Source organism: Bos indicus, chromosome 3, assembly GCF_029378745.1.
Source record: "Bos indicus isolate NIAB-ARS_2022 breed Sahiwal x Tharparkar chromosome 3, NIAB-ARS_B.indTharparkar_mat_pri_1.0, whole genome shotgun sequence".
In the NCBI taxonomy this organism is placed as follows: domain Eukaryota; kingdom Metazoa; phylum Chordata; class Mammalia; order Artiodactyla; family Bovidae; genus Bos; species Bos indicus.
Window position 1 is genome coordinate 40,170,364 of NC_091762.1, and position 24,613 is coordinate 40,194,976.

General features: G+C 35.9%; 1 protein-coding gene across 2 annotated transcripts in view; it reads right to left on the minus strand.

The window, feature by feature from the left end:
* Positions 1–4,583: 4,583 nt before the first annotated feature.
* The window catches only part of LOC109556002 (amylase alpha 2B), a 72,850-nt gene continuing 52,820 nt past the window's right edge, over positions 4,584–24,613 (minus strand). For both annotated transcript variants that reach the window (XM_019956963.2, XM_019956962.2), the window contains 10 exons: positions 15,576–15,789; positions 15,094–15,240; positions 13,844–14,041; positions 13,223–13,453; positions 12,292–12,425; positions 9,432–9,554; positions 9,239–9,338; positions 6,390–6,508; positions 6,158–6,283; positions 4,584–4,838 (listed from right to left, as the gene is read on the minus strand). In XM_019956963.2, the coding sequence (XP_019812522.2) occupies positions 4,649–4,838; positions 6,158–6,283; positions 6,390–6,508; positions 9,239–9,338; positions 9,432–9,554; positions 12,292–12,425; positions 13,223–13,453; positions 13,844–14,041; positions 15,094–15,240; positions 15,576–15,743 (1,536 nt within the window). In that variant the 5' untranslated portion in view covers positions 15,744–15,789 and the 3' untranslated portion in view covers positions 4,584–4,648. The remainder of the gene's footprint in view (positions 4,839–6,157; positions 6,284–6,389; positions 6,509–9,238; positions 9,339–9,431; positions 9,555–12,291; positions 12,426–13,222; positions 13,454–13,843; positions 14,042–15,093; positions 15,241–15,575; positions 15,790–24,613) is intronic.

The following is a 24,613-nucleotide window of genomic DNA, read 5'->3' on the forward strand; positions in this document are numbered from 1 at the left end:
TTCATTTGTTGAGAGGATATTGAATTTTGTCAAATACACACATATCTCATTCCTTGCTGTTTTGCAAATATTGCACGTCTTAAAAATTGAAGGTCTATGAGCAAATTTATAAGTATCAATTTTTCAACACCATGTGCTCATTTTGTGTCTCTCTGATACATTTTGGCAATTCTCACAATATTTCAAACTTTTTCATTATATTTATTATAATGATCTGTGATCAGTGATCTTTGATTATATTACTTCAAAAAGATTATGATTCACTGATGGCTCAGATGAGAGCCTCTTTTAGCAATAAAGTATTAATATTTTTAAATTAAGGTAAGTACACTTTTAAAGGTCTAATTCTATTGCATACCTAACAGACTACAGTATAAAGATAACTTTTATATGTACAGGGAAACCAAAGAATTTGTATGAATTGCTTTAAGATATTCTCATCATTATGGTGATCTGGTACTAAGCTTATAATATTTTTATTGAGATCCTATGACATTTATGACCTGAGAAATCAGGGTAATTGGGAATTAATTAAATTTGGGAAAAATCAGAAAGAGGTTGAGAGGTGCATGTCTATTCCAAGGCCTTATCCTTAAGAAGTTTCTACTTTTCAAAAATTGACATATTTTTCTTTCCTCTTTCATTATCTCAATTTATTTTACAAACAGTTACCCTTATAGCTCAGTTGGTAAAGAATCTGCCTGAAATGCAGGAGACCCCGGTTCGATCCCGAGGTTGGGAAGATCCCTTGGAGAAGACAAAGACTCCAGTATTCTGGCCTAGAGAATTCCATGGACTGTAGAGAAGTCCAAAGATTTGGACACGACTGAGGGATTTTCACTTTCACAGAATACTAGTCATAGCATTTAAGTCAAACTACAAACTTCCAGGCTTAAAACCACTAAATTTTTAAAACATTTTGTATAATTTCTCAACCCCTTATGATAACCTATAGAACTATACATTACCTAGTATGAACCCAGCTCTCCAGCCTCAGTTTTGCTCTTTCCTTGCCAATACCACACCTTCAGTCATGCTGGCTTTTCTTCATTTTCTCAAATATGACATGTTATTTTTCGCTTTGGAGACATTTTTGAATGTTTGCCCCTACTTTTTTTCATATGCTCTTAACCCAGGTTTTAGCTCAGCTGGCTCCTGTTCTTTATGAAGTGAAGTGAAGTGAAAGTCACTCAGTCGTATCCAACTCTTTGTGACCCATAGACTGTACACTCCAGGGAATTTTTTAGGCCAGAATACTTGAGTCTGTATAGTCCATTGAATTCTCCAGGCCAGAATACTGGAGTGGGTAGCCTTTCCCTTCTCCAGGGGATCTACCCAACCCAGAGATTGAACCCAGGTCTCCCGCATTGCAGGCAAATTCTTCACCAGCTGAGCCACAAGGGAAGTCCTGTTCTTTATAAGCGGTCCCATAACTCAGTGACTGGCATCACCATTCAGTTCTGCAAACCAGAAATCTGGTTTCATCTATTGAAGCTCTGTTCTTTTATGTCACTCAGGTCCAATTCAGCATCACATTCTTAATTTACCATCTAAATATTTCTTGACTTTTCTTTTCTCTCCACTTCTACTATCTAGCCATCCTTTTCTTAAATGACTAAACTCTCTTATTTTACTAATATTATTATATACAAAACACCACAGACTCACAATTTAAAGTCAGACTTTATTGTTTATAACAAATGCATTGCAGGATGGATGCAAGGAAACTAATCACAAGCCAGGGCCTGGGAACAATTCATAGCAGTTTTGTAACATATCAGAATCATCTGCTTTCTTTTATATAAAATTCTATCCAGAGGACCCTTTCAAGAGAGGAGTCAGTAACCATGATAATAAGGTCTATACCCACCCGGGGAAGGGAAAGGAAGATGAACATTATGAACTTAAGGTTGCAAACTTCAAAAAGGATATTTGAAAGGCATTCTGTTATTGGATAACAGTATTTGACAGCAAGGATATTTGTCTAGAGTTTAAAGATCTTGTCCAGGAAAATAAAACATGAAGGATATCTACTGAAATTGTTACTATTAGAATACCTGACTAACAGAACTTCCTATTCTTTTGATTATGGAGGGGTTCATTGCAATATCAGCATCTACTTTAGCCCTTTCTCTAATCATTGTATTCTCTATATGCATCCAGAGTGATGTTTTCAAATTAGAAAACCACTATCAGCACCATCACCTTTCCAAAATTGAGCAGTGGATTACCACTTACCTTAGGATAAAAGGCCAAAATTCTTTACAGGATGGTTATACCTGTCTGCATCTGAAGCCTCATCTCCCAAACTCTCCTCTTTATATTTTCCTCTAGCCATACTAATCTTTAGTTACTCAAACTCACCCAGCTCCTTAACCCATCTAGGAAATTCTGTCTCTTCTACTTGGAATGTTCTTTTCTCATCTCTTTCCCTAACTAACTCAAATTTATCATTCAAATCTCAGTTCAAAGGCCACTTCTACAAAGATATTTATCCAGGATTAGGTCAAATTCCCCTCGTATTTTCATGACTTTCTATACTTTCCTTCTTACCACTCACCATAATACTATGAGATAGTATTCTATTTTGGTCTTTATTGAATCTTGAGTCTCAGAACAGAGTCTGGTACATATTGTTTAAGAACTCAATCTGAAAGTGAATCTGTGCAATTCTTTGCGATCCCATGGACTACACAGTCCATGGAATTCTCCAGGTCAGAATACTAGAGTGGGTATTCTGGCCCTTCCCTTCTCCAGTGGATCTTTCCAACCCAGGGATTGAACCGGGGTCTCCTGCATTGCAGGTGGATTCTTTACCAACTGAGCGATCAAGGAATCCAGTAAATCAATTGAGGAAGTAAAGCAGTACAAATAGGATACAAGTTGTTTTGAAACACAGGTAAGAAAAATGAAGAGCATACAAGAAAGGAAGTGCAAGGAATTAAGAAATATTTTGAATAAAAATTAGTAGATTTAAGGTTTATGTGGGGGAAAAGGGCAAGTTAAGAGAAAGGGAAAAAATGAAGGAAATATCACAGGTCTCTAAGTAAGTGGTGAAACAGAGCAGCAGGGAGTATGAAAGGTTTGCTGAAGACAAAAATTGAAGGTCACATTTTGGACATGCCACATATGAGATGTCTGTGAAATACTGAAGTAGAGATGTGAAGCATTTGTTGTAAACGTGAAGGTGAAGAAGAGCTCTGGTTGGCAGATTCAGGTCTCTATGCCAAAGCATGTGTTTTAAATCCATGAAAATGATTGCAATCACTTAGAGGTTAGAGAGACAGAGAATTAAATCCAACTGAGTTCTTAGGTGAAACAGAAGCTAATCCAAAAAAAAAAAAAAAAAACTGAAAAAGAGCAATCAGCAAAGGAAAAGGAAAATAAGGAAAGAGTAGAATCATAGAGACCAAAGGAAGAGAGGAAGTGAGAGTGTCTCTCCATATTGAATAGTGTAGTGAAACAGAGCAAGATGAGGATAAAGGAGTACATGGTATTAGTAACAAAAATATTTTTGATTATGTTGACAACAGCAGATTAAATGAAGTAATGATGGAAACTGGAGTAAGGGGATGAAAAATGACTGGTGTTGAGGACGTTGAGACTGTGTCATGAAAACTTAGGAGTTTGACAAGGAAGAGAAAAATTGAGAGTCATGGATTTTATTTAGCTGAGAGAGGGGACTAAAAAAGAAAGATTGTTAAGTCAGAAGAAAAGGGATAATCTAAGAAATAAAGTCCTCAAAAAGGTGAAAATGGAGGGCATGGACTTCGGTAAAATGAAGTGCTCTATGCTCATTATGATAGGATGAAAGAAGAATATGAAACGGGCAAATGTAGATACAAGATTTATGGGTGAAAAGAGAGTTTCCAAGATATGGCTTCTATTTTCTGATTCAATCATGAAAATAAAACAACTGAGAGTTATAAGAAACCCTAGATGAGAGACTTAACAAATTCCAAATTTACAGTCAAAGTGAAGGAGAATAAATAGCTAAAAGATCAGGAAGAAAATCTGAGTATAGGGTGCCATGAAAGCCCTACCTAAACATACATCCACATTAGGGGTTAAGAGATGGAACAAAAGCCATACAACATCATCATGTTAAAGCTATTAACATGAAAGGGAAAGAAAAAGAAGAAAGAATATAAAGTAGGAGAAGATACCTGTGAGCTCAAGAGAATTAAGAACTATAGACTACATAATTTATTTTATTTTTTTAATTTCTTAACCATGAAAGGGTCTTTATATTGTGAAAAACACCCAAGTGTTATACCTGTATGACTGTATGGGAATCATCATTAAATAAGCTATGCTGTGCTGCTGTTAGAAACATTTTATGTAAGAAATACAGATGTGGATTAAAGATACATAGCTGGGCAAATGGTGTTAATGGCAACAAACATATTTTTCAACATGCCTTTCTGAGTTCTTAGAAATTATTTTGAGAAATAATGAGAATCTTCTAAAATGAAACAAAATGTTGATTGTACTTATAATTATCATTTTTTATGCTTTTCTGAGTTGTTCAAGTTGATTATTATAGCTTTTACCAAAATTAATGAATCATGAAAAGTTACATATTACATATATAATAAAAGAAACTTTATTTCTCTGGGCATATATATACATATATATAATTTAAATTTTATAATTTAGATTCAGTATGAATTGCAATAAATGGATCCTCAGCAGAGTTACTAATTGAAAAATAAGCATTACCATCACAAGAAACATTGATTTCAATTCCTGTACAATTGTCACCAATTTTATCTCCAGAAATAACATCACAATATGTACCAGGAGGAAGACCAGTTTGCAAAGTTGCAGATAACGCCCTGTAAAAATGAAATTTAAGATTTAACTTGAATTCTCCACAAGTAAAATCAAGATTAGAGACTGTCTCTAAAATAGTTTAACTGTGTGCTATAGAACTCTAAGCAGTCAATTTCGCAATTAAAATAAAATTCAAACACAAAGACCTCTTCAGTGGATGTAAATAGTTTTATCAGAGCCAACAAAATTCTTATAGAGGACTTCAGAGTTTCTTAGTCAATAATAAATTTTATAGAAAAAAAAAAGTTTGAAGAGTATCAGTGAAGATTTGAGTGACTTATGTCCCTTAGAGAAAATTACTACCTTTGGTAAACACAAATATTTTTAATTTGCCTTTGTCTGAACTTAAGAATATACTTATTACTTTCAAGAATTTAAATTTGATTATTTCTTCAAAAATTTTTTAAGAAGTTAAAATAAATTGAGGTTGCAGATAAAAATAATCTCACATTTCTATGAAGAAGTATACAGTTTCAAAATATAAAGATGTCTCATAAACTTGTTTCTCCCATCTACAAAAGACAGACATACAAAAGACAGACATCAAAGGACTAGCAATGAATTCTTGGGGAAGATAAGTATATACTTTATTTATTTTTTTGTCAGTGAAATATATGTCGGCCTAGAGTGGGCTAAGAAGAATGGAAGTTGGCCTTGGATTAAGACATTGCAACTGCCTGCAAAGAGGTCTTCTGAGCTATAGTTCTATAAGGGAAACAGTATGCTAGAGGTAGAGAATTATAAGTATCATAAATGAAAATCAGTATGAGATGTCTCAGACAAAAACTCAAAAATCTCCTGAGGTGATTAAATGACCTATATATGTATTATATGTATTCATTATATATATGCTTTAAAAAGTATTTGTCACAAAGAGACAGGAAAGTGAAAAAGAAGACCAAAAAACCAGATAGTAGAGTAGGTGAAAAAAAGTTATAGAAAAAGATATTTCAGACTAGAGGGAACATTTTCCCATTATTGATTTAAAATCCCTAGAAGACATTCTTCTAGAAATTTCACAAAGTTTTTATTAACTATGCTGTGTACTTTATATGAGGGGCATATACATGTGCATCATATCTACCAAAGATATGCAAGAGTGCACAAAAAATAACTCCACTTAGAAAAGAAAGTACGTATAAACAGAGCTCAAAAGAATAAGAGTCATCATCATCATTTTTCTTCTGGCCTTTTCTGATCATTATGTTTTCTTAATCTGCCATCTAAAGAATTTTTCAGAGATGAAAAAAGCAAATGAGCAGGAAAAGAATAAACCAAGAATATTAGCATAAAATATCATTTTTAACTGATATTTACTTACCAGTCATCATTGTTGAAAACAATGAATCCTTTGTTTCCTCTTCCAAAAGCTACTTGGTTACTACCATTATCCCACCAGTTTGTAAAAGGTTGTCCATCAACCACATTACGGAATATAACCATGTTCCTAAAAAAAAAAGAGCATGTGAAATAATGATGACTGCTTCAATAGTTTAAAACAAAATGTTAAGAAAGTTTATTATTAGAGGATATGTCTAAATAAGTATTCCTACCTTATTTGACGCCATCGATGTTCACAGACCCAGCCATTGCCACAAGTAGTATCCGGATTAATAGTAACTTCTTTAATTACTCCATTATTATTTGGTGGCCCGACCCAATCATTAACATCCTCAATTAGCAAAAAAAAAAAAAAAAAATCAATTTTAAAAGCTCAATTTTTTTTTAATTGGAGGAAAACTGCTTTACAATGTTGTGTTGGCTTCTGCTGCTTAAAAATATGAATCAGCCACAAGTATACACATGCCTCCTCCCTCCTGAATGCCCTACCCTCCAATACCACCCTTCCACATTGTCACAGAGCAGTAGGTTGAGCTCCCTTAATAATACAGCAACTTCCCACTAGCTATCTATTTTACATATAGTGATGTATGTTTCAATGTTACTCTCAATTTTCCATCCCTCCTTCCCCTGCAGTGTCCACAAGTCTCTTCTCTATGTCTAAGTCTCTTCCTACCCTGCAAATAGGTTCAAACATACCATTTTTCTAGATTCCACATATATGCATTAATATATCTATTTTTCTCTGACTTACTTCACTGTATATAACAGGCTCTAGGTTCATCCATCTCAGTTTAACTCACTCAAATTCATTCCTTTTTATGTCTGAGCAATATTCTATTGGGTATATGTACCACAACTTTATCCATTCATCTGTCACTGGACATCTAGGTTGCTTCCATGTCCTGTCTATTGTAAATAGGGTTGCTATGAACATTGGGGTACATGTGTATTTTTTAATAATGGTTTTCTCAGGGTATATGCCCAGTAGTGGGATTGCTGGGTCATATGATAATTTTGTTCCTAATTTTTAAAGAAATCTCTATACTGTTCTCCATAGTTACTGTATCAATTTACATTCCTACCAACAGTGCAAGCAGGTTCCCTTTTCTCCACATCCTCTCCTGCATTCAATTATAGATCTTTTGGTGATGGCCATTCTGACTGATGTGAGGTGATACCTCATTGTAGTTTTGATTTGCATTTCTTTAACAATAAGTGATGTTGAGCATCTTTTCATGTGTTTACTGGCCATCTGTATGTGTTCTCTAGAGAAATGTCTGTTTAGGTCTTATGTCCCCCCCATCTTTTTTTATTGAGTTATTTGTTCTGATATTGAGCTTCATGAGCTGCTTATGTATTTTAGGGATTAATCCTCTGTCAGTTGCTTCATTTGCTATTATTTTCTCCCATTCTGATGGCTGTCTTTTCATCTTGTTTATAGTTTCCTTTGCTGTGCAAAAGCTTTTAAGTTTGATTAGGTGCCATTTTTTAATTTTTGTTTTTATTTCCATTACTCTAGGAGGTGGGTCAAAGAGGATCTTGCTGTGATTTATGTCAGTGTTCTGCCTATGTTTTCCTCCAAGAGTTTTATAGTTTCTGGCCTTACATTTAGGTCTTTAATCCATTTTGGGTTTATTTTTGAATGGTGTTAGGAAGTGGTCTAATTTCGTTCTTTAACATGTAGTTATCCAGTTTTCCCAGCACCATTTATTGATAAAAGCTTACATTTTTAACATTACATGTGTCCTTATTTTTACCATCTGAGCCACTCATTTAGTACACCGAACCCAATCTGTCCTATTTGTGTCTGTGTAGTGTCTTCATTTACTATCCAACTTGCTCAGTATTTTTACTGAATTTCTCTTATCCCTAACTTTTCATTCTCTAGTGCCGTATTTCAAACAAGGGAATGATTTTTTTTAACCCTCTCATTATCTTTCCAAGGAATTACAATGACTTTTCAATATCACTATTGGAAGTGAGTATAATGTCATTGAAATGGCAAGGACTTTATTGTTAGAAAAAGCAAGATTTAAATTCTTATTCTTAGGTTCTATTACTAAGAATAAGTAACAGGTTCTGTTACTACTAACAAGGAAAATTTAGTTAATACACATAACTTCTGTGCCTCACTTTCCTCTTCTATAAAATGAAGATATGACTTAGTTTCTATAAAAATTGAATAAGATATGTAAAAATGCTTTACAGATGATAATTGCTAAATACATATTATTTTATTTCATTCTCCTTTTTTCAATAAATATATTAATCAAAATATAACAATATCCTTTACTAAATTGACCAAATTTCTGACTGGTACTTTCAAAGATAATCATAGGAAAAGACAGATTATGTCAAGGAAGGTTATCAATATCTGTCTTAAATCATATGGTATGATGAATGACGGATAAAACTAAGAGTTGTTAGCATGCAGAAGTCTTGAAAAAGCCTTGCAAATGTTATGGAGAAAGGAAAATGAACATATGCCATGACTCCTGACATCAGAAATAAAAAAAAGACTAATTGTACTGGAAATTATAAGTTGGGTCAATATAAAGGAACACCTAAATATTAAGGCTGTTAAGAATAGAATGAGTTGCTGTAAAAAGTAGTAGTGGACTTCTAAACTTGAAAAGGACCTACTAGAAATTAGAGAAATATCTATCTGAAGATAGATATTCCCCTTGAGGTATGAAGTTGCTGTATGATGCTACATTTGAAATCTCCAGTTTGAAAAGTAAACTTCACTAAATTTCCAAATACCTTAATATACATTTTACTCACTGTATCCTCATTTTTAAGGGGTATTTTTTTTTGTAGGCCGGTTGGCTGAGAGTGTATATTTGTTATAATTTGAAACAACCTATATACTCTGTCAACAGAGATCATTCATTTTTGATTTTTAAATATCCACTGCATTGTTAAAAGAGCACTATATCAGATTTACACTTAATAAATATTTGATAAACTAGTGAATGTAATACCATCATGAGAAATTAAACCAAAATTAATTATTTTTGTTTGAGAAAAAGATATTTTGGACAGCACCAAAACTCACTTTTCCATCCTCAAAATGTCTTGGCCAATGGTAGCTTGACATTACTCGTGTAAATCCATAGGGATGAGCGAGCATAAATCCAACTCCCATTTTGTACAGTCTAAAAGGCATAAAATTATAACATTATAGAAGAAAATAATATTTTTAACATCATTAAAATGTAGATTTAAAGATGGAGAACTTTGTTTCTTACCTAGCATCCCAGAATGTAAGAATAGATGCTCCCCCAGCTCCATGCCCTCGCTGATTGTCATGGTTATCAACAAAGACAAGTGCCCTGTCAGAAGGCATGAAACCCCAGCCTTCTCCCCAGTTCCTATTAAAAAACAAATCTTAAAAACACATATATGCATTCTTTTACAATGACTTTAGAATAACCTAAATGTGTATTCCTTTCACTATAGCACCCTGTAATGAAATGCTCTCTCTAATTAAACAATTATTCTCAAGGCTTTTAAAATATAATATATATAGATATATTGGGTTGCATTTGCTTTTTGCCATTAGATGGCTCTAGTAGTGCTTAGTTATCTTTCAACTGAAACAACTTAGTTAGATTGTGTTGTGACAGCTGTCATAGCAGTATGCATTTAAAAAAAAAATATCAAAATTGGTGAGTTTTTGTTAGCCATTTTAATATTAATGATGCAGAGAAAAAGCAGCATTTTTGGCATACCATGCTTCATTACAGTCATGTCCGACTCTTAGAGGCCCCATGGACTATACAGACCAGGGAATTCTCTAGGCCAGAATACTGGAGTGGGTAGCCTTTCCCTTCTCCAGGGGATCTTCCCAACACAGTGATAGAACCCAGGTCTCCCACATTGCAGGCAGATTCTTTACCAGCTGAGTCACAAGGGAAGCCCAAGAATACTGGAGTGGGTAGCCTATCCCTTCTCCAGCAGATCTTCCCAATCCAGAAATCGAATTGGGGTCCCCTGCATTGCAGGTGGATTCTTTACCAACTGAGCTATCAGGGAAGCCCACTATTTCAAGAAACATTTAAATGCAACTGAAATGCAAAAGGAGAAGGCAGTGGCACCCCACTCCAGTACTCTTGCCTGGAAAATCCCATGGGTGGAGGAGCCTGGTAGGCTGCAGTCCATGGGGTCGCTAAGGGTCGGACACAACTGAGCGACTTCACTTTCACTTTTCACTTTCATGCATTGGAGAAGGAAATGGCAACCCATTCCAGTGTTCTTGCCTGGAGAATCCCAGGGACAGAGGAGCCTGGTGGGCTGCCATCTCTGGGGTCACACAGAGTCGGACACAACTAAAGTGACGCAGCAGCAGCAGAAATGCAAAAAACGATTTGAGCAGGTTATGGAGAAGGCACTGTTACTGATTGAATGTGTCAAAAGTGCAAATTTTTGTGAAGTTTTACAAAGTTTCTTTTTTTTTTTTTCAAGATTTAATGTACATTTATTCTTAACATGTGGAACATATAAAGATTTTATACTGAATAAATGATATTCATTAAGCCAGAGGAAAAGGAGGAATTTATATCGTTTTTTTTTTTTTTAAACTACATTATCTTCATGTTTGAGATTCCACACTAGATGATGTTCCATGGTCTAGTAGACCAGATGAAGTTTATAGTAATCAAATTGAGACACTTTTGAGAGCAATCAATGTTATACCACACATGTGATAGCCAACACATTCAAAATACCCAAATCAGGAATTGAAAATCATTTGTACCAGCGTGGTTAGGTTAATCGCTTTGATATTTGGGTTCCACATCGTTAAGTGGGGAAAAAAACTTCTTGATTATATTTCTGCATGCAGTTCTCTAATTAGACATAAATAAAAAATTCCATTTTAAAAACAAAACTGCCAGAAAGAAAAACACCAATACAGTATACTAACGCATATATATGGAATTTAGAAAGATGGTAACGACAACCCTGTATGCGAGACAGCAAAAGAGACACAGACGTATAGAACAGTCTTTTGGACTCTGTGGGAGAGGGAGAGGGGGATGATTTGGGAGAATGGCATTAAAACATGTATAATATCATATAGGAAATGAATCGCAAGTCCAGGTTCGATGCAGGATACAAGAAGCTTAGGGCTGGTGCACTGGGATGACCCAGAGGGATGGTATGGAGAGGGAGGTGGGAGGGGGGTTCAGGATGGGGAACACGTGTACACCCATGGTGGATGCATGTTGATGTATGGCAAAACCAATAGAATATTGTAAAGTAAAAAAAAAATAATAATAATAATAAAATAAAATTTAATTAAAAAATAAATAAATAAAAACAAAATTGCAACAAAGAATGAAAAGTAGATACTGTATAATAGATAAAATTATGAAGTTGCCTGGCAGAAGATAGTGGAACTAAATGGTGAATATGTTGTTCAATAAAATTCTTGGTAAAAATGAAAAATGTGTCTTTTTTGATACTTAAAAACTGAAAGAACCTTAATTTTATCTAGGAATATATTCCATGCATGTATATATGTAGGAATTACTTAAATTACATTCATGTTACAGATATAAGATTTTTGTTATAAAAGATATTTTAAAATTTTCAGTATATTATAATTTAGATGGGCTTTAGAAGGACCAACATCCACTATCATACTATACAGAATGAGAAACTGGGTTTAAATAAGCCTTCAATATTATATTGTTATAATGTTAATATTTGAAATCAATTAGTTGATTAATATATGTAATTCTATAGCATGGCTTCATTGTAGGAAGCCATTCATAAATTATAGAATCATTTTAACAATAACCTGGGCTTGAAAATTATATGCAAACATTAGTCAAATCTAGTAGAGTCATGTTGAAATCTCTAGATCAAAATCACAGATTAAAATCTCTAGATTATGCTTTGGATCTCAAAAAGCACCTCTTTGTGATTGACATTCTAAATAATGATGATGATCCCTTAGCAGTTAGGGAAGTATAACACTTGTTATTAATAAATGAATCCTTGAAAGTTGTCTAAATAAAATGTATTAAGAAGAAAACTCATGCTGGGGTAATATCACAAATAAATCTGTGAAATAATTCAAAGGATAAATCATATTTCATTTACTTTAAGTAAGCCATCTTCTCTCCACTCCACTTGCGTAGAACTGTGCCTAGTTTCACACCATACTTAAATTCTGTCACATGGCCATTTCCAAAGTAATCACTGCTTGTAATTGTCTCACCACCCAGATCAATTACCTCATGGAAATGAAGAAAAAAATATCATTTAAGAAAGAATTTTAACTAATAAGTTAAAATTATATAGAAAATAGCTTTATCTATTTTTATGAAATGCCCCAAATAGTTTTCCTTATATCAAAATTCTTATTTTTCTTTGCTAAAATATATACTACAATATTAAAAGGAGCATGACAAAGTAACCTGTTGTCCTGTAAGAATGCTGTCCAAATTAGTCTTAATCATAAATGATAAAAGTAGCTCATATTTATATAGCACTTAATGCCTGGCTGACAATATTTCTCAGTGTTTGATAAATATTACCTCTTTAATTCTCCAAATAATATAAAGATATAACCATTATCATTATTCTTTTTGATAAATTTTGAAAAAATTGCTCCTCAGGTTGATCAATTTACTATACATCTAAATAGTGCTCTAGCCAAGATTTAAAGTCAGATAACCTGTCTTAAGACAATTACTATATTATTATCTGTCTTCTATAATGACTTCTGGGGACATTATATGACTTAGAGATTTTTGCAACCTATATAAATTATCAGAACTTGCATAAAAAACCTCTTATGATAAACATACAGTCTGAATAAAAGGAGGTTAAGGAACACTCTTCTATATAAATGATTCATCCATTAATCTACAGAAACTGTTTTTAATGAAATCTGCCATTTATTTTCTGATAAATTATTGATGAATACTGATGAATAATAAATGGTATTATTTTATATGGACACGATCCATAGAGTTGCAAAGAGTCAGATAAGACTGAAGTGACTTAGCATACACATGTATTGACATACCTCCTGGTAAATGAAAGGTCTACTTCCTTCAGGGAACCAGCTTGTGTTTAGATTATGCAGTTTATCCAAAACTGCCTTTATGTCTCCAGGCCACATGTGCTTAGAAGCATCAATTCGGAACCCTGCTACACCAATGTCAATGAGTCGGTTTAGATAATCAGCAACTGTGGAGCGCACGTAATCTTTCGCCAATGCAAGATCAAGAAGACCAACCAGACGACAATCTCTGACCTACAGAAGTAAAACTTTGTGATTGATCCTTGGAACATCACCTCCACCTGAGAATCCATTTAATTATTTTCATTTATTCATTAATATTCATAGATATTTCTATAGTGCCTTCTTTGCACTGGTCTCTTAAGTTACTGACATCCTACTATGGACATACCTTAGAAATATTTTTCATTATAAAAATAGAGAATGTAGAAAATGCAGTGGATGACATTTTTCATTGTGAAAAATTAGATTTCAGAGAATGTTTTAAATATTGATTTGAAATTATTATTTTTAACAGACTTGGAATCTTGTTTTTCTAAACAATCTAAACTAACATTTAAAATGGAGATCAGTAAACTACATGTGGATAATAAAAAGCATAGATAGCTCATTTTTTCTAAGTACCTGATAAGCAACATCATAGCTTTTAATTTCTCCATTTCCAGTATTACATTTTTCATCATTAAAATCCCATCCAGAGTATGGGACTGCTGGGAAATCCCTAGTTCCAGGGTTGAAGTAACTTCCACAAGTACTGCTCGTTCCCGCACTCACACCACTTCCAGTCATATGATTAATTACAGCATCCACATAAATGCGAACCTGAAAGAAAAATTTCTATTTCAGTTTGGCTTACAGAGGTAGAAATTTATATTATTATTTAGAGTTTATAGCACATTGATGACACTCCAAAATATTTGTTATTTTATAACTTACCATCTTAGAAAAGCAACAGTCAAGTGTAAAAGAAAGCATTGTGAACTGAAGCCCTACATGCATTCCAGCCACTTGGTCAAATGGCTCAAGCAGTAAAGAACCTGCCTGCAATGCAGGAGATGCAGGAGACATGAGATCGATCCCTGGGTCAGAGAAGATCCCCTGGAGAAGGAAATGGTAACCCACTCCAGTATTCTTGCCTGGAAAATTCCATGGACCAAGGAGACTGGCGGGCTATAGTCCATAGGCTTGCAACGGGTCAGACATGACCGCGTAAGCACTGAGTATGATAAATTAAATGAACCCCAAACTATGAAAAAAATGCAAAGACACTATTATTGGCAGGAGATCAGAATCAGTTGAGGAAGGAGAGATTATTGATTTTTGAAATTACATGGGTCATCCTAAAAAACAGAAGCCAGCCTCTAGTATCTATTTAGGATCAGAAGAAATAAAATTAGGTATTGTCTCTCATTATCCTCCTTATCAAAGAGAAAATAATTACATATCATCATAAAACCTGCGGGAAGGAAGACCTGGGATTATGGGTGGAGAAACAAGTCACATGAACCTATCAGTAAATATTATAAGTAGAATTTCCTATTCAAAACTGGAAAAGTATTTCCGAGGAATGTGTACAGAAAAAGGGGTTAAAACTTGCTATTTTGCTTTAAGCTTGTGGCCTTAAACTTCTCCTTCATCTTCTTTAGTGGACAAATGGCATATATACAAATAATTAAAAAAGCTGAATATTAGGTAACAACTAAATTTTATATTTTTAAAATATAAAATTAAAAAATATAAAATTTATTTGTAGCTAAAGTATGAAGTAAAATTTCAAAATATATGAAAATTATTCTGCTTACAAGGAACAAGAGGCAAGAGAGATAAATTATTTTTCTATATAATATGTTTAAGGAAAACTTTAATTCACTTACACCAACATTGTTACATCTAGTCACCATGTCTTTGAATTCACTTTCATTTCCTGATCTTGTACATAACTTGTAGCTAACTGGTTGGTATCTTTCCCACCAAGGTCTTGAAGGGTCAGTAATCACAGCATTTTCACTGGGTGGGGAGATCTACAAATAAAACAAGCTTAATAAGCATCAAATTATGGCTTACTTCATATCACTGAATATTTTAGAAACTAATCAACAGTCTAAAATTACTTCTGAATCTTTGTATTTGCAGCTACATTTCTTTGCAACTATTAAATATCCTGGTGAAAAAAATTATCTTAGAAATAAAACAAAGTCGCCAACAATTTCAATTTTTTTTTTCCCTCAGAAAACTGTTTTACTTAGAGTACTTTAATTGTGAGGTAAAATGTTGTCCCAGCTTTCAGACACAGAGGATACTACCACTTACTCTCAGCACAGCAAAGTCTGCAACTTATACAATGAACAATACTCACCTGAACCCCTCCAAATCCTTTGGGGGCTAAGTATCGCTCACATTCAAGAGCAATATCGACCCAGCGCCACTCAAACAGATGGACAATAGATGTCCGTCCAGTTTTGGTGTGTGGGGCATACTGAGCCCAGCAGAACACAATGACTGAAAGCAACAGAAAGAACTTCATTTTGCATTGAAGTTGTCAGTGTTCTTTCCAGCAACTATCTGTATTCCTGTAAGAAGAATATTTTACAAAGTAAATGTTAACATGAATAAACACTTGGACCACAGACTCTTTATTCATAATCTGAACAGAACTATTAATAATAACATTAAACGGATGAAGAACATCCATAAAATCTCATAGGAATACCACCTAAATCAGCGGTCACCAACATTTTTGGTACCAGGGTCTTGTTTCATGGAAGACAATTTTTCCATGGCTACCAGGGGTGGGGGATGGTACAGGTGGTAATTCGAGTGTTGGGAGCAATGGGGAGTGGCAGATGAAGCCTTGTTGGCTCATAAGCTGTACACACCTCTTGCTATGAGACCCAGTTCCTAATAGGTCATGGACTGGTACTGGTACTGGTCCATGGCTGGGAGTTTGGAGAGTCGTGATCTAAATGACCTTTTATAACAATGTTTTCCTTATTGAGAGAATATTAAAATATATATAAAGTTCATAATCATGCATTACTTAGCTAGGATTAGACCTTATTTCTGAAGTCCTCTATTAATAGAAGGAAAAAACAATTGGAGTCAACTGAATTCACAGTCAAAATATTTCAAATATTCGTAACATTTCAGTTTCAAAAAATAAAACAAAACAAAAACAGACTATTCAATTCCATTCTGGTTTTACCCTCAACCAAATTTGTAATCATTTAACTTTCTGCACCAAGATTTAAGAAACCACTTGGAAGATGAATGACCGTGAATTGAGGAAACAGAGTTTCCTTCCTCCCCTCTTCATCAAATCCTGTGCTTAATGCATTGGCTGTAGCAGTAGAGTGTGGCTTTTTTCCCTCTCTTATTTCTTATAACCGAGTATCTCTTATATATGATAAAACACTGTTAATAAATTCACATCCATTTTCCTTCTTAATATACATGAAATTCTACTAGACAGAATATAGTACTGGTGGAAAAAAGTTAATCTAGTCATTCAACAAGCATTAACTAAGTGTCTGTTTTTTTGCTAAGAACATGGATAATATTCAGGATACAATGATGAACAAGACAGACAAGATACTGTTCTCGAGCAACTTACATTATAGTGGAAAAGAAAGAAAATACATGAGTAGATAATAGTAAACCAATGTAAGATGACAATAAGAACTAGTATTAAATAACAGTGTAATAAAATAGAAAATGACTTCACCATCAGTGTATTTTAGACTGAATAGTCAGGGAAGGTACCTTTGACAAAGTGATTTTCAGGTAGAATTTGAAAGATTAGAAGAAGGCAGTTATTTTAAGATCAGAAAAAGAGTAATCTAGTTAGAAGAAAGTGCAATAGTAAAAGTCCAAAGTAGGAAAAAGCTAAGAATACTCAAATGACACTAAAAAGATAAAATAAAATAAATAAAAGTCAGTGCAACTAAAGCAGGTGGCAAAGCGGAGAGGAAAACAAGATGAGGTCAAGAGAAATAGGCCAGATCATGTAGGGCCCTATGGAATATAATGAAAGAGAAGGCCACTGAGGGTCAAATAAAGGGACCTAAAAGATTCTGATTAGCTTTTAAAAATAATTAGTGCTCTGCTGTGAAGAAAGTAGCTTATAGGAAGACAAGAATAGAGGCAAACAGATCAGTAGGCTTTTTCAGTGGTCTAGGAAAGAAGTAAATGGTTTGGACTGGGGCAGTGACAGAACACATTTCACAGGTAAAAAGGCAATAGGTTTACAGATAGATTAGAGCTCAAGAATAAGGGAAAGAGAAAAACTAAAGAAGTGGGTATTTGGTGACACCATTTACTAAGATGAGGAAAAATGAAGTACTAGCTTCGTGGAGGAAATACCAAGAGCACTCTATGAATCCTAATGCTCTGCTTCAGTCCTTTCTCCAACCCACTTTGTGAATAATCTCTATATTCAAATTTTTAAAAAAATTATAATTTAGTTCAAGCTGCTGTAACAAGAATACCATAGACTGGATGGCTTATAATTAAATGTTTATTTCTCACATTCGTGGAGTCTGGGGAACCCAAGATCAAAATATCAGAAATCCAGTGTCTGGTGAAAGCTCCCTTCCATGATCACAGATGGACATTTTCTTCTTCTATCCTCACATGGTGTAGACCATTGAGAATTTTACACTTTTTTGCTTCTTACAAGGACACTAATTCTATCAGGGGAACTTCACTCTCATGACTTTACCTTAACATAATTACTTCCCAAAGGTGTCATTGCCTAATATCATCCCACTGAGAGGTAGCGTATCAACATCTGAATTTTGTGGTGGAGTGAAACACAAACACGGTCCCTAACACCCATCCATTGCAAAACTAAAATTCTTTTATATTTTACAAGCAACTTTATTCCTTCATGACTTTCAAGTATTTTCAAGTTCCCTTCTATCACCCTTGAATACCTAGTAACTATTCTTCCTTTCAGATGCATAAAGCATCTTTATGAAGTTTATCTTGATAGTAAGGTAGGACTATTCTCTATGATAGTTTTTGAACTTATATGATATTAATAAGTAATACTTGATTAATTCTGTAAAAAGTAAATATTTATATGGCCATGATTCTGGAACAAATTTTCTTAAGGGTAGACTTCATAGTTAATGGTCCTTACAAAACAAATAGCATAATCAATAAATGTTTGCAACATACAGACTCTAAAATTCAGGTATTGTGTAAGACACTGGTGTAGCTTGGGTCATGTCCACATTGATTTTTTTTAAAACAAATGAACATTATGTCAGAAATTGTATAATATAGTCTACTCTAATCATTGCAGAAACTTTGCACACATAAAGGAACTAAGGCTTAGAGAGACTGAACAAATTGTTCAGGCTCACATAATAAGTTACAAAATTGAAATTTGATAATCGTCCTAGCACAGGTCAACATTCTATGTACTACAACAAAGTTTCTCATAGAATTTTTGAGTTGTAATGTCCAATATGGTAGCCACAAGGAACACTTCACTATTAAACCCTTGAAATACGATCCCCCTGTCAGTCTATCCCATCAGGAAGCTTTCATAAGCCTCTAACCTTCTCCAACAGAGGGCACACAGACTGAAAATCAAAATCACAGAAAACTAACCAATCTAGTCGCAAGGACCACAGCCTTGTCTAACTCAATGAAACTATGAGCCATGCTGTGTAGGGCCACCCAAGACAGACAGGTCATGGTGGAGAGTTCTGACAAATGTGGTCCACTGGAGAAGGGAATGGCAAGCCACTTCAATATTCTTGCCTTGAGAACCCTGTGAACAGTATGAAAGCGCAAAAAGATAGGACACTGAAAGACGAACTCCCCAGGTAGGTAGGTACTCAATATGCCACTGGAGATCAGCGGAGATATAACTCCAGAAAGAATGAAGAGACAGAGCCAAAGCAAAAACAACACGCAGTTGTGGGTGTGACTGGTGATGGAAGTAAAGTCCGATGCTATAAACAGCAATACTGCCTAGGAACCTGGAATGTTAGGTCCATGAATCAAGGCAAATTGGAAGTGATCAATCAGGAGATGGTAAGAATGAACATCAACATTTTAGGAATCAGCAAACTAAAATGGACTGGAATGGGTGAATTTAACTCAGATAACCATTATGTCTACTACTGTGGGAAAGAATCCCTTAGAAGAAATGGAGCAGCCCTCATAGCCAACAAAAGAGTCCAAAATGCAGTACTTGATGCGGTCTCAAAAACGACAGAATGATCTCTGTTCTTTTCCAAGGCACACCATTCAATATCACAGTAATCCAAGTCTATGCCCTGACCAGTAATGATGAAAAGCTGAATTTGAAAGGTTCTATGAAGACTTACAAGACCTTCTAAAATTAACACCCCAAAAAAGATGTCCTTTTCATTATAGGGGACTGGAATGCAAAAATAGCAAGTCAAGAAACACCCAGAGTAACAGGAAAATTTGGCCTTGGAGTAAAGAATGAAGCTGGGCAAAGGCTAATAGAGTTTTGCCAAGAGAACACACTGGTCATAGCAAACACCCTCTTCCAACAACACAAGAGAAGACTCTACACATGGACATCACCAAATGGTCAACATGGAAATCAGACTGATTATACTCTTTGCAGCCAAAGATGGAGAAGCTCTATACAGTCAGCAAAAACAAGACCAGGAGCTGACTGTGGCTCAGATCATGAATTCCTTCTTGCCAAATTCAGACTTAAATTGAAGAAAGTAGGGAAACAGTGGAAGTCAGAAATAGATTTAAGGGACTAGATCTGATAGACAGAGTGCCTGATGAACTGTGGACAAAGGTTCATGACATTGTACGGCAGACAGGGAGCAAGACCATCCCCAAGAAAAGGAAATGCAAAAAAGCAAAGTGGCTGTCTGAGGAGGCCTTACAAACAGCTGTGAAAAGAGAAGTGAAAAGCAAAGAAGAAGAGGAAAGATATATCCATTTGAATGCAGGGTTCCAAAGAATAGCAAGGAGAGATAAGAAGCCTTCTTCAGCAATCATTGTAAAGGAATAGAGGAAAACAATAGAAAGGCAAAGACCAGAGATCTTTTCAAGAATATTAGAGATACCAAGGGAACATTTAGAGAAGGCAATAGCAACCCATTCCAGTACTTTTGCCTGGAAAGTCCCATGGACAGAGGAGCCTGGTAGGCTGCAGTCCATGGGGTCGCTAGGAGTCGGACATGACTGAGCAACTTCATTTTATCTTTTCACTTTCATGCATTGGAGAAGGAAATGGAAACCCACTCCAGTGTTCTTTCCTGGAGAATCCCAGGGACAGGGGAGCCTGGTAGGCTGCCATCTATGGGGTCGCATAGAGTTGGACACGACTGAAGCGACTTAGCAGCAGCAGCAAGGGAACATTTCATGCAAAGATGGGCTTGATAAAGGACAGAAATGGCATGGACCTAACAGAAGCAGAAGATACTAAAAGGTGGCAAGAATACAAGAACTGTGTAAAATAGGTCTTCATGACTCAGATAATCACGATGGTGTGATCACTGACCTAGAGCCAGACATCCTGGAATGTGAAGTCAAGTGGGCCTTAGGAAGCATCAGTGCAAACAAAGCTACTGGAGGTGACAGAATTCCAGTTGAGCTATTTCAAATCCTGAAAAATAATGCTGATAAAGTGCTGCACTCAATATGCCAGCAAATTTGGAAAACTCAGCAGTGGCCACAGGACTGGAAAAGGTTAGTTTTCATTCCAATCCCTAAGAAAGACAATGCCAAAGAATGCTCAAACTACCACACAATTGCACTCATCTCACACGCTAGCAAAATAATGCTCAAATTTCTCCAAGCCTGGCTTCAGCAATACATGAACCGTGAACTTCCAGATGTTCAAGCTGGTTTTAGAAAAGGCAGAGGAACCAGAGATCAAATTGCCAACATCCACTGGATCAGTGAGAAAGCAAGATAGTTCCAGAAAAACATCCATTTCTGCTTTATTGACTATGGCAAAGCCTTTCACTGTGTGACTCAAAACAAACTGTGGAAAATTCTGAAAGAGATGGGAATACCAGACCACCTGACCTGCCTCTTGAGAAATCTGTATGCAGGTCAGGTTAGAACTGGACATGGAACAACAGACTGGTTCCAAATAGGAAAAGGAGTAGGTCAAGGCTGTACATTGTCACCCTGCTTCTTTAACTTCAATGCAGAGTACATCATGAGAAACGCTGTACTGGAAGAAGCACAATCTGGAATCAAGATTGCTCAGAGAAGTATCGATAACCTCAGGTATGCAGATGACACCACCCTTATGGCAGAAAGTGAAGAACAACTAACGAGCCTCTTGATGAAGGTGAAAGAGGAGAGTGAAAAAGTTGGTTTAAAGCTCAACATTCAGAAAACAATGAATATGGCACTTGGTCCCATCCCTTCATGGCAAATAGATGGGGAAACAGTGGAAACAGTGGCTGACGTTATTTTTGGGGGCTCCAAAAACACTGCAGATGGTGACTGAGGCCATGAAATTAAAGGACAGTTACTCCTTGGAAGCAAAGTTATGATCAACTTAGACAGCATATTAAAAAGCAGAGACATTACTTTGCCAACAAATCTCCATTAGTCAAAGCTATGGTTTTTCCAGTAGTCATGTATGGATGTGAGAGTTGGACTACAAAGAAAGTTGAGCATTGAAGAATTGATGCTTTTGAACTATGGTGTTGGAGAAGACTCTTGAGAGTCCCTTGGACTGCAAGGAGATCCAACCAGTCCATCCTAAGGTAATCAGCCCTGAATGTTCATTGGAAGGACTGATGCCAAAGCTGAAACTCCAACACTTTGGCCACCTGATGCAAGGAACTGACTCATTTGATAAGACACTGATGCTGGGAAAGATTGAAGGCAAGAGGAGAAGGGGACAACAGAGGATGAGGGGGTTGGACGGCATCAGCAACTCAATGGACATGAGTTTGAGTAAACTTCCAGGAGTTGGTGATGGATAGAGAGGCCTGGTGTGCTGCAGTCCATGGGGTTGCAAAGAATCGGACATGACTGAGTGACTGAACTGAAACAGAAACATGTTATATATGGAAAATATACTTCAGATTTTGAAGAGTTAGTATGAAAAAGAATGTAAAAAATTTATTTGTATGATGAGATACTTTGTGATACACTGGGCTGTGCTGTGCTTAGTCACTCAGTTGCGCCTGACTCTTTGTGACCTCATGGACTATAGCCCGCCAGGCTCCTCTGTCCATGGGGATTCTCCAGGCAAGAATATTGGAGTGGGTTGCCATGCCTTCCTCCAGAGGATCTTCCTAACCCGGGGATCGTACCAGGTCTCCCCTATTACAGGAGGATTCTTTACCATCTGAGCAACCAGGGAAGCCCAATTAGGCTAGATAAAATTTTATTATTAACATTAAATCCCCTAGTTTCTTTTTATCTCTTTTAATATGGCTACTAAAACTTTTACATTACATATGTGGTTTTCATTATATTTCTATTGGACAGCACTGTTGTAGCACCTTTATCATATTAAGCCTGAGAAAGGACAAGTCCATGCACAAATACAAATAACAATAATAAAATGAAAGACATAATCATTATTTTAAGAGACATGTGAGTAAGTGTTCTGGGATTCCATTTATAGGAAAATCCCTTGTGACTGACAGGAATAGAGGAATGTAAAATTGCCTTGCCTTATCATACTGTTCATGGGGTTCTTAACACAAGAGCTGAAGTGGTTTGCCCAAAGAATTGATGCTTTTGAACTGTGTTGTTGTAGAAGGCTCTTGAAGTCCCTTGGGTTGCAAGGAGATCAAACCACTCAATCCTGAAAGAAGTCAGTTGTGAATATTCATTGGAAGGACTGATACTGAAGCTGAAACTCTAATACTTGGCCACTTGATGCAAAAAACTGACTCATTGGAAAAGACCCTGATGCTAGGCAAGATTGAAGGCGGTAGGAGAAGGGGATGACAGAGGATGAGATGGTTGGATGACAAAACCGACTTAATGGACATGAGTTTGAGCAAGCTCCAGGAGCTGGTGGAAGGGGAGGCCTGGTGTGCTGCAGTCCATGGGGTCACAAAGAATCAGACACAACTGAGTGACTGAACTGAACTGACTGAAAACTGCCCTGAAGAATCAGTTTTATTTTAATGAAAAGAGATAAAGTGAAATGGTTTTTAAATAAGAAAAAAATGTGTATCAATTGTAGGAATTGGGCAAGGAGAATAGCAAGTCCCTTGGACTGCAAGGAGATCCAACCAGTCCATTCTAAAGGAGATCAGCCCTGGGTGTTCTTTGGAAGGAATGATGCTAAAGCTGAAACTCCAGTACTTTGGCCACCTCATGCAAAGAGGTGACTCATTGGAAAAGACTCTGATGCTGGGAGGGATTGGGGGCAGGAGGAAAAGGGGATGACAGAGGATGAGATGGATGGATAGCATCACTGACTCGATGGACGTGAGTTTGAGTGAACTGTGGGAGATGGTGATGGACAGGGAGGCCTGGGGTGCTGAGATTCATGGGGTTGCAAAGAGTCAGACATGACTGAGCGACTGAACTGAACTGAATATAGTTTTATAGAACACTGAATTAGAAGTGTTGGAGCAATAGGACTTAGTAAAATTATATTGAGAGTCTTGCAAAGTCAGGGAGAAGTAAGCAGACTTTCCTGAAAATTATGAGAAGCTACAGAAGGTTTTGCTTGTTTTTAAAATGGAATGTAACATGATTAGAGTTTCTGGAGTATAGCAGATGGATTGGATTGGCAGGCAAAGAGAACTGGCAGGCAAAGATAGAAACTTATGCAATAGTAAAACAGACTAGTGATGAAAAACCTGAACTAGGATTTCAGTAGTAAAATAAAAATTGGAGACTATGTACCAATAAGTGCCACCCAATGAATGACATTTGCCAGTATCCATATTTTTGTGGAATCTCTTCCTACATAGATTATGGAGTTGGTTTATAACTTGTTTTGTCCAGAGGGATATCAGCAAACAAGATACAGACACAGTCAGAAGTTTGATTGTCATCTGTACATCTCTTGAAAATCTGAGAACCATTGTGGTGCGATAACTGGGATAGAAGACCATGTGGAGAGATTTAAGTGGCCTGAGCCTTTCCAATCATGTGAGCTGACCTACCAGCTAACTGTAGTTGAACAACTGTTCCATAGCTAAATCAATAGAAGAACTACTTAGTCGACAAAGAGATATCTGAGACATAGTAAGTTATTGTTATTCAGCAATAATGAAATGATATAAAGGGGAGAGAGACAATAGATTTGTGTGTGTTAGTTGCTCAGTCGTGTTGACTCTTTGACACCATGGACTATAGCCTGCTAGGCTCTTCTGATCATAGAGTTTTCCAGGCAAAATACTGGAGTGGGTTGGCATTTCCTTCTCTGGGGGATCTTCTAACCCAGGGATC